Source organism: Dermacentor andersoni, chromosome 10 (genome assembly GCF_023375885.2).
Source record: "Dermacentor andersoni chromosome 10, qqDerAnde1_hic_scaffold, whole genome shotgun sequence".
Taxonomy (NCBI): Eukaryota; Metazoa; Arthropoda; class Arachnida; order Ixodida; family Ixodidae; genus Dermacentor; species Dermacentor andersoni.
This window is the reverse complement of record NC_092823.1, coordinates 56,145,491-56,158,189: the sequence shown is the minus strand read 5'-3', so window position 1 is coordinate 56,158,189 and position 12,699 is coordinate 56,145,491. Positions and strand designations below refer to the sequence as shown.

General features: G+C 45.4%; 1 protein-coding gene across 1 annotated transcript in view; it reads right to left on the bottom strand.

Annotated features, from left to right (window-relative positions):
• LOC126543783 (zinc finger RNA-binding protein-like) overlaps nt 1–12,491 on the bottom strand; it is a 28,618-nt gene extending 16,127 nt beyond the window's left edge. Inside the window, exons 1-2 of the mRNA XM_050190910.3 lie at nt 12,163–12,491; nt 5,008–5,268 (exon numbers count right to left, since the gene is read on the bottom strand). Of these exons, the coding sequence (XP_050046867.1) occupies nt 5,008–5,268 (261 nt within the window). The 5' untranslated portion in view covers nt 12,163–12,491. The remainder of the gene's footprint in view (nt 1–5,007; nt 5,269–12,162) is intronic.
• Nucleotides 12,492–12,699: the final 208 nt, after the last annotated feature.

Sequence of the window (12,699 nt, the reverse complement as noted above, 5' to 3'; positions counted from 1 at the left end):
TTACCGTCCTTGGACATCTCGTTGACACGAACAGAGTGCAACTGGACCCAGGCAAGATCCATGCTGTTACGCACTTCCCTGTTCCGAAGTGTGTCAAGGATGTGTGCAGCTTCATCGGGCTTTGTTCGTACTTCCGCCATTTCGGGAAAAATTTCACGCCCATAGCTTGACCACTAACAGAGCTTTTGAAAAAAAAAACGCCCCTTTCCGGTGGGGTGATAACGAGGCCTCTGCATTCTCGCATCTAATCGACCGACCTCCTCACAACGCCTCCCGTTCTGGCCCATTTCAATCCTTCTGCGCCTACCAAAGTCTGTACTGATGCGAGCGGTCACGGAATTGACGCAGTACTGGCACAACGCCAGCGTGGCAACGACCGTATTATCGCTTACGCCAGCAGGCTCCTCTCACCCTCAGAGCTGCAACTATTCCGTCACTGAGCGTGAGTGTCTGGCCCTAGTTTAGGTGGTTGCGAAGTTCCACCCATACTTATATGGCCGACCCTTTTCCGTTGTCACAGATCATCACGCGCTTTGCTGGTTATGCTCACTGAAAGATCCTGCAGGGAGACTTTGTCGCTGGGCCTTACGCCTCCAAGAATATTCGTATACAGTCACCTACAAATCTAGCCGACTACACAAGGACGCTGACTGCCTGTCTCGCTACCTGGTAGACGAGCCTGACGACGCCGATGGTAGTACCGCCAACGGCATTTTCTCTGTGTCTGCCTTCGCTAACATCGCCGATGAGCAGTACCAAGACCTATCGCTGTGAACACTCATTGAGCGTCTGCACTCTACACCTACCGACGCATCCGTTCGCCGATATGTCCTCCAGGGCGGCATTCTGTACCGAAGGAACTTCCTCCCTGACGGATCTGATCTTCTTGTCATGCCAAAACATCTACGACAGACTGTGCTCTTTGAGATGCATGACGCACCCTCTGCAGGACACCTTGGGGTAGCCCGCACGTGCCACCGCGTCCGCCGCCGCTTCTATTGGCCTGGTCTCGCTCGCTCCGTCAGATGCTATGTTGCTGCCTGTGATCCCTGCCAGCGTCGGAAAATACCTCAGGTGCTACCTGCCGGTCGTCTCCAGCCGATCACCATCCCTGTGGAACCATTCTTTTGTGTTGTATTAGACCTCCTCGGTCCCTTTCCCACGTCATCCTATGGGAACAAATGGGTAGCCGTCGCAACTGATTACGCCACCTGATACGCTATCACGCGGGCTATCCTTACCAGTTGCGCCACTGACATCGCGGACTTCCTCTTGCGTGACATTATCTTGCTTCATGGCGCCCCGCAACAGCTGCTTACTGACCGTGGTCATAACCTCCTCTCGAAAGTTATCGCCGACATTGTGCGTTCCTGCTCCACTCAACACAAGCTGACTACCTCATACCATCCTCAAACCAATTGCCTGACAGAGCGGTTAAACTGTACTCTTACCGATATGCTGTCCAAGTACATTTCCAAAGACCACCACGACTGGGAAATTGCCCTTCCTTACGTCACATTTGCATATAATTCTTCCCAGCATGACACCGCTGGATTTTCTCTATTTTATCTACTGCACAGTCGCGAACCGACCTTGCCCCTTGACACGGCACTTCCTCCTGCTGCGATCTCAAAAAGAGCGTATGCGCGCGACGCCATCGACAACATGCGCGCCAGCTTGCCCGTACTCAACTGACGGCCTCGCAAACCACTCGGCAGCGTCAGTACAACACCTGCCACCATGACGTACAGTTTTCGCCTAGTGTGCTCGTGCTCCTGTGGTCACGCTCTTGTCACGTCGGACTTTCAGAAAAGCTCCTTTCGCGATACACAGGGCCCTACCGCGTGCTGCGCCAGGTGACACCTGTGACGTACGAAATTGCTCCTGTGAGTGCAACCTCGTTCTCTATGAGGATAGCAATAGGGGCTTGTTGGTACGGCATATCTTATATTGTATATTTAGAACCTCGTTCTCTACTCTGGCATCTAGTGATGTCGTGCATGTCAGTACGCTTAAGGCCTACTACACTGCTTCCGAGTCCGGCCTTTAGTCGCTCCGGGACGGTACTTTTGCCGCCGGGGGTAGTGCTACGGAACAGTATTTGCGATGACAAAGAGGCAAGCAGTGTGAAGACGACGACAACGATTGGAGGCTAGCGCGGGCTGTTGCCTCTTGGCCAAGTGCGGCGTATTTCCTTGTAAATATACTTGTATATAGCTTTTCATCTGCGTCTTCCTACGTACCAATATAATGAAATTCTCCATATAACTAATTATTTACCTTTTCATAACTTCTTGTTCACAGAGCACCATATATTTAGAACCTCAGTATAACGAAGTGTGTTTACACATGATTTCGATATAACGAAATTTCAATGCCACCACGAAGGAATACCGTGACACTAAATGGGAGTTTCTGCTGATGCAGGTGGTCAAATGGTTGAATTGCAAGCAGCTGCTTCGGTACACACCTCACAAATTGCACGCTGTATGCTTGGATGCAAATGAAAGTTTGTGGGGGTGAGCCAAAAGGGCTAGTGGCCTGATAAGCACCGTCTTCCAGCATGAGCAAGGGGAAAGGGGAAGGGTAGCGAGCGAGCTAAAGCTTGTGTGCACGTGCGTTGTCAGGTTGGCGTGCGTCTCTTTTTCTAGTGCGGCAGTGGCTGCATATGGCTGTCAACGCAGCTGCACGCCCTGTTTGCATGAATGGCTGTATGCAGCCCGCACGCCCTGTTTTAGAGGTAATCTGCCACGTGTGCAAAGAGTGGGCATGCTGAGATGCTGTGGCGTCATGTGCGCTGTCTTCCAGTGTGTTTAATACTGGAGGTCGCGTAATCTCGAGTTTCGTGGATGCACTGAAGCGCAAGGCAGACAAAGCATTCACTCCCCGCTGTCAGCGCTTTTCACGATAGCATCATCCCAATGCGCATGACACTATCTGCTGCTAGGGTGAAGTAGACGCAAAAGTGCACCTAGCTTCACTTAATTCACCTCGACTATGTGAAAATATTGTCAACGGGGCATGAAACTGTACCTTTGGTTGCCAACTCTGAAATTCAACAAAATGTATTTCTCAAACTTCCTTTCTTCACTTGGCCGATTTGGAAAATTTTGTAGCCCCTCCCATGTCAGAAAAATAGGTTGTCAACTATACTTATTTGCATAAGAGGTCAAATTACTACAGAACTAAACTTCAGTATGATGAAGCAAATTGCTTATTTGATCAACTTCGTTACATTGAAGTTTAACTGTAGTGAATTTTTTGCATAAAGATTCTATATTTTCTTTTGTTGAAACAATATTACATTTAATAGACTTAGGCGTAATTTGAGTTAATTTCTGTACACATACATAAACTGAACAAAGTCAATTTTGTTAAACACTCTTAGTGGCCGTTTGACACAACCACAACTCCCTTGAGGTTCAATTGCTTTAGTGACTCACACGCTTACCTCAAAGGATTTCACGGGTGCCCGTGTCACACGGGTATCAAAACATTAATGTACATCACCGTTATATTCCAAGACAGCAACAGTTTTCTCTAGAGACCCACCTTCGATAGCCTACACGAAGAAATAGTTTAGTTTAACAAACTTTTAGATTTTATCAATAAGCTTTTATTATTCAAAATTAGTCATTGCAAGCAGGCTCCTTATATCTGATGTACCACTCGAACGTTTTTTTAATGGTACTTAGACCTTGAAAAAATTAAATTATATTCTAGGGTTTTACACGTGATAATCAAGTATGAGGCCTGCCATAGTCCAGATTAATTCTCCCCACCAGGGGTTCTTTAATGTTCACCTTTAACGTTACTGCCTTTCAACGCATCAAAATGCAACCACTGCGGTTGGGATTGAACTCATAACCTCAAGATAGGCAGCGTAACACCACAGTTACTAAGCTACCACAGTGGGTTTACTCAGACCCTGCAAATCTGTTTTATGAAGAATTAACCTTAGCTGATGTGCAGTGTACTCTCGGAAAGCTAAGCATGCACCCCCTAACTATTCAATTTAAACAGAAAGTTTCACTTAACCTAGTGCAGTTCTTCTGTAAAGTGCTTCACTGACTCAATTTGAAAACAGAAGAGAAAATCTGAATTCTTAAGGAATCAATTGGTACTTCCCAAGTTGGTTTTTTTATAAGCGTTTATGCTACAAAAGCTTTTCATTGGTCGATTGATTCGTTCAGGGGTTCTTGTGTTCCCAAGAAACACTGTAATTACAAGACACACTAGTGCAGGCTCTGAATCAGCTTTGGCTGCCTGTGGTTCCTTAATGTGCACCTAAACCTAGGCAGGTGAGCGTTCTTGCATTTTGCCCAAATTGAGATGCCACTAGCCTGGGCAGCACCTTTTGCTCGGCGGCAGCACGCCATAGTCGCTGAGACACTGTGGTGGGTCGACAAGTTCCTTTGTCAAAGCATTTATGCTATGACATGAACTTCTAATTAAACATTCTGACGCTCTACATACCAGAACCCAAATCTGAGCTTGAGGCACACCATAGCAGGGGGCTCCGGATTAATTATGACTACATGGGGCTTCTTAATGCCTTCCCTACAACGCTACTATCCCGAATGCTGACCAAAACGGAACAAATTATTTTTAAGGACTCTAGATGCCAACATGTTTTACTTGTTCAGATCGAATAAATTCGCTTCTGCTTGCGCAGTGCCGTGGATTGTGTGCTGCTATCTACCAAAAGCATGACAGAGCACTGAGATGACACTAGGCTCGTCCATGGCATTCCTAGAAAATGCAAACTACAATCGACGAGCTGAGCTCGTCCTTGACCGTTATTACCAGAAATGCGTGGACGAACACAGCTCGTCCCAGGCACAGATAGGGGTTAACGTGCACCGAAGTCTAAGTACACAAGCATGTTTGCAGCCGAGCTCTAACAAGCACGACCTCGAGCTCGGCAGTGGAATGCCGCAGCCACTAAGCCACCGTGGCGAGTACCACAAATTTCAGCACCGGCAGTGCAAGCTCCACATGACGCACCTTATTGTGGGCTGTCAGGGCAGCTTCGCAGTTCATCGAAACGTTGCACAGCTTGCACGCGAACGGCAGCGGATGCCTCAATATGGAGCTTCCTTTGACGGCAGCCACTCCTTTGGAGTCCGTAGCCGGAGCCGATGCGTCAGTCTGATTCAGAGACGCCATTTTCTTCTTGTGTTTGGCGCTCTGCATGTGATCCATGTAAGGCACAGGGCCGGTGAACTGCATGCAGCATTCTTTACAGGACAGCGGCATCGAAGGCATCTGCAAAAGCGACACAAGTTGCAGAGATCTTTAAACATACACTGACACCAGGGCTGGGCTATAACTAAAAATTTCAACGCAAGTGATTGAAGATTTTATTTTGTTAGCAATTAGATTTGCAGATACAGGTATGCGAGTTATAAAAGAGGCAGAAGACCTGTAACTCCTTTATCTGGACTTTGCAACAATTATGCAGATCCCATGCACCGTAGGAATCAATGTTATGCAAAACATTCCACATGTAGCTGGTGAACCAGTATCACTTGCTGTTGTGCTAAAAGTTACTAAATGAACTAACATGTTTCTTCGAGGCAAGCTATTGAGCGTGTGATGCGGGTGTGTGTGTGATTACAGTAACAGCAATGTAGATGGCATGATGACTGACCTTTTTGTACTCAAGCGAAGAAGCCTTACAAGCTGTTTCGTTACGACCTAGGCAAATATCGAAGGTGCTACCGTGTCACACACTGCCTACAAAGCGTCGGCTGTTACATCGAAAGGACTGGAGAATGCGGGCCGATCCCAAAGGTGGTGCATTCTAGCAGTGTTTCAGAGTGCTAGCTGCAAGGTGGGAAGATTAAGAGAAACTGGCAATCTCTCTATTTCGTAACCAGCATGGTGAAGTTAAATTCTGGGGTTTTACACGCCAAAGCCTCAATTTTGTTATGAGGCACACCGTAGTGACAGAGGGACTGCAGATTAACTTTGACCACCTCGACTTCTTAAATGTGTACCCAATGCATGTTACACAGGCATTTTTGCATTTAACAGCCACCACGGCAGTGCTTCGATCCTGCACGGTTGGGCTCAGAAGCGCAACATCACATCCATTACGTCGCCTCAGTGGCCAACATGTTATGTGAAGTGGTGCACGTGAAAGACAGTGGCAAGGTTGAGCATGTGTGCACGAGAGCATGTGTTCTTGCACATACGTGCTTTTTTGCTTAGGCTGTGCGACACAATGCACACATTATTCATCTTCAATAGATAGTTGACCCTGGCACAAGAGAAGTATTCATGTGACTGTAGCCTAATCACTAGAGGACAGGGTTGTTGTGCGGGAGAGCATGGTTCGATCGCACCCTGGGACCAATTTTTTTTATTTATTGAAGATGTCCCGAGCTAGGCGAGACAACCTAGCCACCGATAAGTGCCTGGGATGAAGCAAAGAATACTTCACGCTAAAGAGACATGCGATTTCACTTGACCGGTTGTGTCAAGTCAGTGAAGCTTTGGTGGAGTGGACATACCTAGTGTACCAAAACCACTTGGATAATGAAAGGTCTAGGTACGGATCCAAAGAAGCTTAAGGGAGCACTAAGGAGAAATACTGAACCAGTTTAGATTGATAAAGCATTCTTGAAGGACTCTACTTTCATTGATTTTCCTGTAATACATTGCTCATTGGACGAGAAAACAACAACCAAAACATAAATTGTATATTGGTGTCTGTGTGAAAGAAGTTTCCGTGCTCATACACTATATCAGATATGTCATTAAACAAGGCCAGAAGCCAATCCTCGATAATTTGTAAACTTCCCATAAAAATCGCAGGGCCAGTATGTCAATGTGACATCACCAATTGCAAAGTATTTTTTCGCATTTGTGCCACTGTGGTTCAGCAAAGGTTATTGACACTTCCTTTCCATCCTTCACTTCCTTCCTTTCCTCTTTTAGAATACAACGAATTCCATTTTTACCAGTAAATGTTAAATTAAGCCCACAGACAGCTTCAATATCCATAACATCACAGCAGACTCGTCCGGAAATTTCAAACGCTGCCCCTCTTTCATTCTCGAGTCCTTTCTGGCACACCAAGCATCATCTTACAGTAAAGGCGGCTCATTTGGTATTGCGAAAACATGATTTACTAACAGCTAAAATCATTTTTCTCTTTAGTGTCTCTTTAACTTTCTTTGGGAGTAGATTGCTTATATAAGTCAAGCCAGCTGTACTACAGAGGTGCTCTGTTTGGCACTGAATTTTCCTTCCACTGGTTTGAAGTGCCATGTCCATGTCCTTCTGCCCAGTAAAACTCACGGGTGCCATATTAGTCGCAAAATTGTAACTAGTCTGTCGTTCCCTTTCCTGGTGTTGAGCAAACAAAGCCGTGGCATTGCCTGCCTTGCCTTATTTTGCTTTTGCAACCTAAACAATCTATTCCCAACTGAAACTAAAGCATCCATAAATGATTTGAGAAATTAAACTGCCCAGCCCTAATTTAGATGCACACTTTGAAAGAAGGAGGAGGCCAATAACAGGGCAGCAAAATTTCATGATGCAGTTTTATTTCAAACAGAAGTTATTGACCGCACAAGGATGGCTAATCGGGCAAGTTAGAGCTTATCCATGATAGCAGTGCACAATAAGGAAACAGGTGACATTTCTTGAGTTCTTGCAACTTGTCCGCAACCTTCTTAACAAACTTGCATTGATGCGCCACTGTGGTCTTTTAGATTAGTTTTTGTTGTTGTTCTTTTCATATGTGTCATGTTTCATTTCCAGTAAAGTTTCACTTGCCAGGCAATGCTTATCCTGTCTTTGCTCCTTTTTGTGTCATCGTTTTGCCATGCACTGCTATCATGGAGCAGTTAAAATCATGTAAATGGGCTAATAGACTTATTCCATCACTTTGGTTTCGGCATAGAATGATGCAACAACAGGAAAGAATCACCAGACTATAGTGACTGCTTATTTTCATTAAATCAATTACTGCAAACAGCAATTACAAGCCCTGACTTTGGGTTATGTTTAGAGAACCCTATGTTATCTTCATAACAGCTACTCACTCTCCAAGAACACATGGAATGGTTTCAAGTGTCACAGGAAGATCTTAACAACGCTAAGAGGTTCTGCTGCAATCTGAAGGAGCATGCAAGTTCAACATCAACTAAATTTCACTGATGGAAAACACTTGGTCAAATACAAAGAAAACAAAATGATAGCCCTACTACCATACACCATAAAGACAGCAAATATTAGAAAGCAACCATAATGCAAGGACAGTGCAGGTGTGAAAGATCGCACCAACTCACCCAATTTCTTGTTCATTTAAAACAAGCTGCTGGCATGCAGCAGCAAACGCATAGAAGTTTTTATATGCCAACTCTGTTCACATACTGTTCTGCGGCGATGTCAACCTTTGAAATGTTATTTAATGCTGCCAGCTAAATTAGGGGGTACGGCCTTTTCATTATATCTCTAGTGAGCAACACAACACTGGCCTTTTCTTAAAAAGAGTTTAATTGGGTTCATTTATCACTGGAGCAAAAGAATAGAGGCAGTTACCAGGCAGTCAGAATGTGGAATGCAGAGGGGAGAACGTGCCCAGATGGCGAGGCACAAAAGGATACTTTATTTGCACGAGGTTCACAGCGGATGAGGAGGGCTGTGTAGATGGAGGATTCAGAAGATGTGCTCAAACAGCGAGAAGTGTTGCATGAACTGGTAGCACTTCCTTTCAATCCTTCTTGCAACAGAAACTTTCAGAAAAATTTAGTAATGTGGAAAGCACGATGGCCTGCCCAAGAGGCCACCCAGAAAGCAGCGTCGCAGTAGCTCAAATGGTAGGAGCATTGCACATGTAATGTGAAGATGTGGGTTTGTATCCCACCTGCGGCAAGTTGTATTTTAGTCGACTTTTATTTTCTGTTTTTTATTTCTACATTTCAATTAAATACCCAAGTAATTCCCCCTAAGCTTTCCTTGTCACTGTCTGTTAGAATTATGTGTTTCCTTTCTTCTCGCTAAGCATAACCAGAGTTAGACACCGTTACACTGATGAGCAGCTTTCTCTTTTTGTTTCGACTAGCACGCTGGAAGCTTACACGGGGGAGGTAGCAAGGGGGTAAGGCCCCACGCAGAAGTTGAGTATCTAACCGGTGAGTTAGGGCAACGCCTTCTTGACAAGATAGGGTCCTTCTACGTCCTCCTCGCATACCGCTCCAAGGAGGATATCTAAGCCACTGCAGCCCCCCCACCCCTCACCCCCCGTGACGACTGTGGCATTGCGTTATGCAGCACGCAGCTGCTATCTTGGAGGCCATGCAGCTACACACAACTGTCATGTGTAGACCAGAAGTGCCAAAATGAAATGCTTTTTCTGTCTTTTAGATATTGGAGACATATACATATTCTTCATTTATTTACCTCAAAATCAGCAATATCACTATTACTGGGAATGTTCTCGTGATCACGAAATCGGCCAATAGCCGGTGGTGGGCTTCATTGCTTGTGATGCAGACATCACAAAAGCGAGAGCAGATGATTGCCTGTGATACAAACAATGCAAGAGCGAGAGCAGACAATTTTTTCCAGTTTTGATACAAGATTGTTAATTCCTTGCTGCACATAGTCCAATAATATTTGGCTCACATGTTCACAGGAGAATTTTATACAGATCAGCAACGCATTCTTACTATCTTCAAAAAGTGTTTTCCAGCCTCTATAAATATATCATACCGAGTCTAGACTTCCTTCAGTGCTAGCCTGCAGAGCCTTATGTATCTTTTCATCGTTCTGATCAATAACTGTCACATTACACCTGTACTAACTCAAGTTTATCTCTCTTGTTTAGCTTTACTACAACGACCCTACCCTCTCACTAAAGGGGCACTAAAGTTAATCAGATTCTTAAATTATCTGAATCCAGCAATTTAATCCCAATTTTTTCACCCTGTTCCATGGATTCTACTAACGTCCTGAAAAAGGTGGACTGAAGTAAGCCTGCTTGCACTTCGCGCCCTTCAGTCGATGAGAGGTGAACAGCCAAAGTGCTGACAAGCTTTGTTAGAGTACATGCTACCAGAGCCATGGGATTACCTTTCACTTGCCTTAGATTCAATCCATTAACTTAGCTAGCTTGATTTGCTGAAAATGGATGTGGACGAGGAGACGCCTGCGTGTAACATACTCAGCCCATGGCTTTTCTCTCAAGTGGTCTCTTCAGAGTGCAGGCAGGAAGCCTCAATCTAGGAGGCATGCCGGGACGGACGCCAACTAAAAAACTGTTTCACCCTAGCACATATGAATAATGCTCCTGTGCGCAAGTCCCTCCAAGCTGAGGCACGTCACGATTTTGAATTCGCCTCACAGCATGTAGTCAAAGCATCCACTAGAGCCTGCATCATACACTGCAACAAACAGTGCTGACAGTAGCTGTAGCGAAGTTTCGCTTAAAGCTGTTCATCAGCCTGCTAATTCTACAATTAACTTACATTTGCATTCTTATTTTGAAGCATCACAGAAACAAATAAAGCATAAGTTAGCTTCCTTTAAAATGGAATAAAATGCAATTGCACTGGATGTCAGTGCTGTCAACAAAAATAAGACAGTGTTGACTCGTGCCTCACAGCATTTCTATGCCAACGCTAACAGAGTCAGCAACTGCCTCCTCTCGCTTCACATGTTATTGAAAAATTTGAGCTCTAGACTCCAGCGAAGTGCTGCATTGACACTTATACAAATTGATCTACAATTAAAGCGCACCCAAAACTTGAATTTTCTTTGGTGTCTCGTTAATACTAATGAGGTAATGTCGCCGGCCACATTGATACAAATTCGGAATCACACCCAGAATTTCCTACAGTCAGGAAGCGGACCACTGTAGTAGAAGATCAGTAAAGTGGAAAGTTGGGCTAGTTGGTGAGTAATCATCATACCTTGCTGGTGAAGCAGCGCACTGACACGGACACAGTGAAGACACACAAGAAAAGATGACACTCGCTCTTGTGTGTCTTCACTGTGTCCGTGTCAGTGCGCTGCTTCACCAGCAAGGTAGTAGAAGACATGACTCACACCAAGACATATATGAGTCCCTCTTAACTGCACTAAGGCCTGGGACATCAAAGATAAACGATAGTTCCTCAATGAGTCCTACTAGGCAAGCGTTACATTACAGCATTATGTTGTATATTGCCAAGTTTGGTTTCCAGTGGCCAGCCTGCTCTGATCTAGGGTATTTAGATCCTAGATCCTAGTATTTAGCATCCTATGCTATGCAGCATGTCCGACCACTGTCTTGACAAAATGTTCTGCGCCCACTGGTAAATGAGAAGGGTTGACTGTGATGAGTTTCAGGTTAGAGCCACATGAATATACAGAAAGTTAAAGGATAAGCAGTGGCCTTTTCTGGCAGTTGGTTGGCACATGTTGAACCATCAAAAGTCAAAGGCAAGGAGAATTGGATGCAGAATCGCAGGCACATATATGAAAGTATTAACCAGTTCACAGCAAAACCGCGACTAAAGAAATCCCGTTTGCATGCTTCACCACTTTACATCAGATCAAATATTGCCAACTGAAATGTGAAAGGATGATACACTGTGGTTAAGAGGAAAATCTCGTTCGCCCGGCACGAATTCGAATTTGTGAGCCACTTAATTCGCAGGAAGTGTTCTCATTTGCACTGGGAAATTATTCCGGAACTAACGTGCACAATATTTCTCTAGACTACCAGTTTGAAAGAGGCACTTGCCGATGTTGATTATTATAATAAATTTTTACTTCATTTTCAATCATATGCAATTAACGAATGTCAATGGGCACCACCGCACTACGATAAATGCGGGAATGCAGCGAATAAGAGCGTTAACATGGGGCATGCATGCATGCCAGCGGGCGAGTCAAACCACACGGAATTCACGATTTCAGCACTAATCATGCACAATGCAGCGACGCGCAACGAAATTTTAGGGATGAGCGTTGCAAGGCATAGGGCTTCCGTGAGAGGTTATTCACACAGCGGGAGTTCGAACACAGCGAGTGCGTATCGTATAGAGAAGGCAGTTCGCTCCAACAGAAACAGCAACCGCCAAAAAAGAACAGCCTAGTGAAAATTCCTGCAAGGTTAACACTCACCCACGACCTACTGTATAAAGTAGGTCGTGCACTCACCGTGCAGCTTTCAAAGATGTCAACAAAATTGCGTTCTCTAGGCACACTCGGTAGGCTCTGCTCAGGCTCTTCCTAAAGAATGGCCCCGCCGGTACTGTTTCCTCCGACGGCCACAGCTCTGAAAGCCCCGACTCTGGAGTCGTTGAACGACTGAAACACGCTGAAGTAAACCAGGCTGGTCCTTTGCGATTTAACACTGGTACGGCACAATTAACGTAACTGCGAAGCAATTAGCCGCGAAATACAAAGCAAAATGAGCCGTGGGCCCCTCGGCGCTGAGCCGGCTGCGGCTATACCTCCAAACCTGCTGGTGATGTTGATGTGGCTGCACTCTTTAGAACGGGCTAGCAGGGCGGGCGCTAGTGCTACGCTTGGATGCCGTTAGCGCTTGTTAAAACACAGAACACCTATGTTAAAACAGCTAGCGCTCTCTCTTAGCGATCCACACATTAAGACCCTGGTTGGCTCAACCAGTCTAGTAACGTTGGGTTGGCTATGATACAGTAGCTATGGCCCCCGAGATGCAGCTACTTAAAC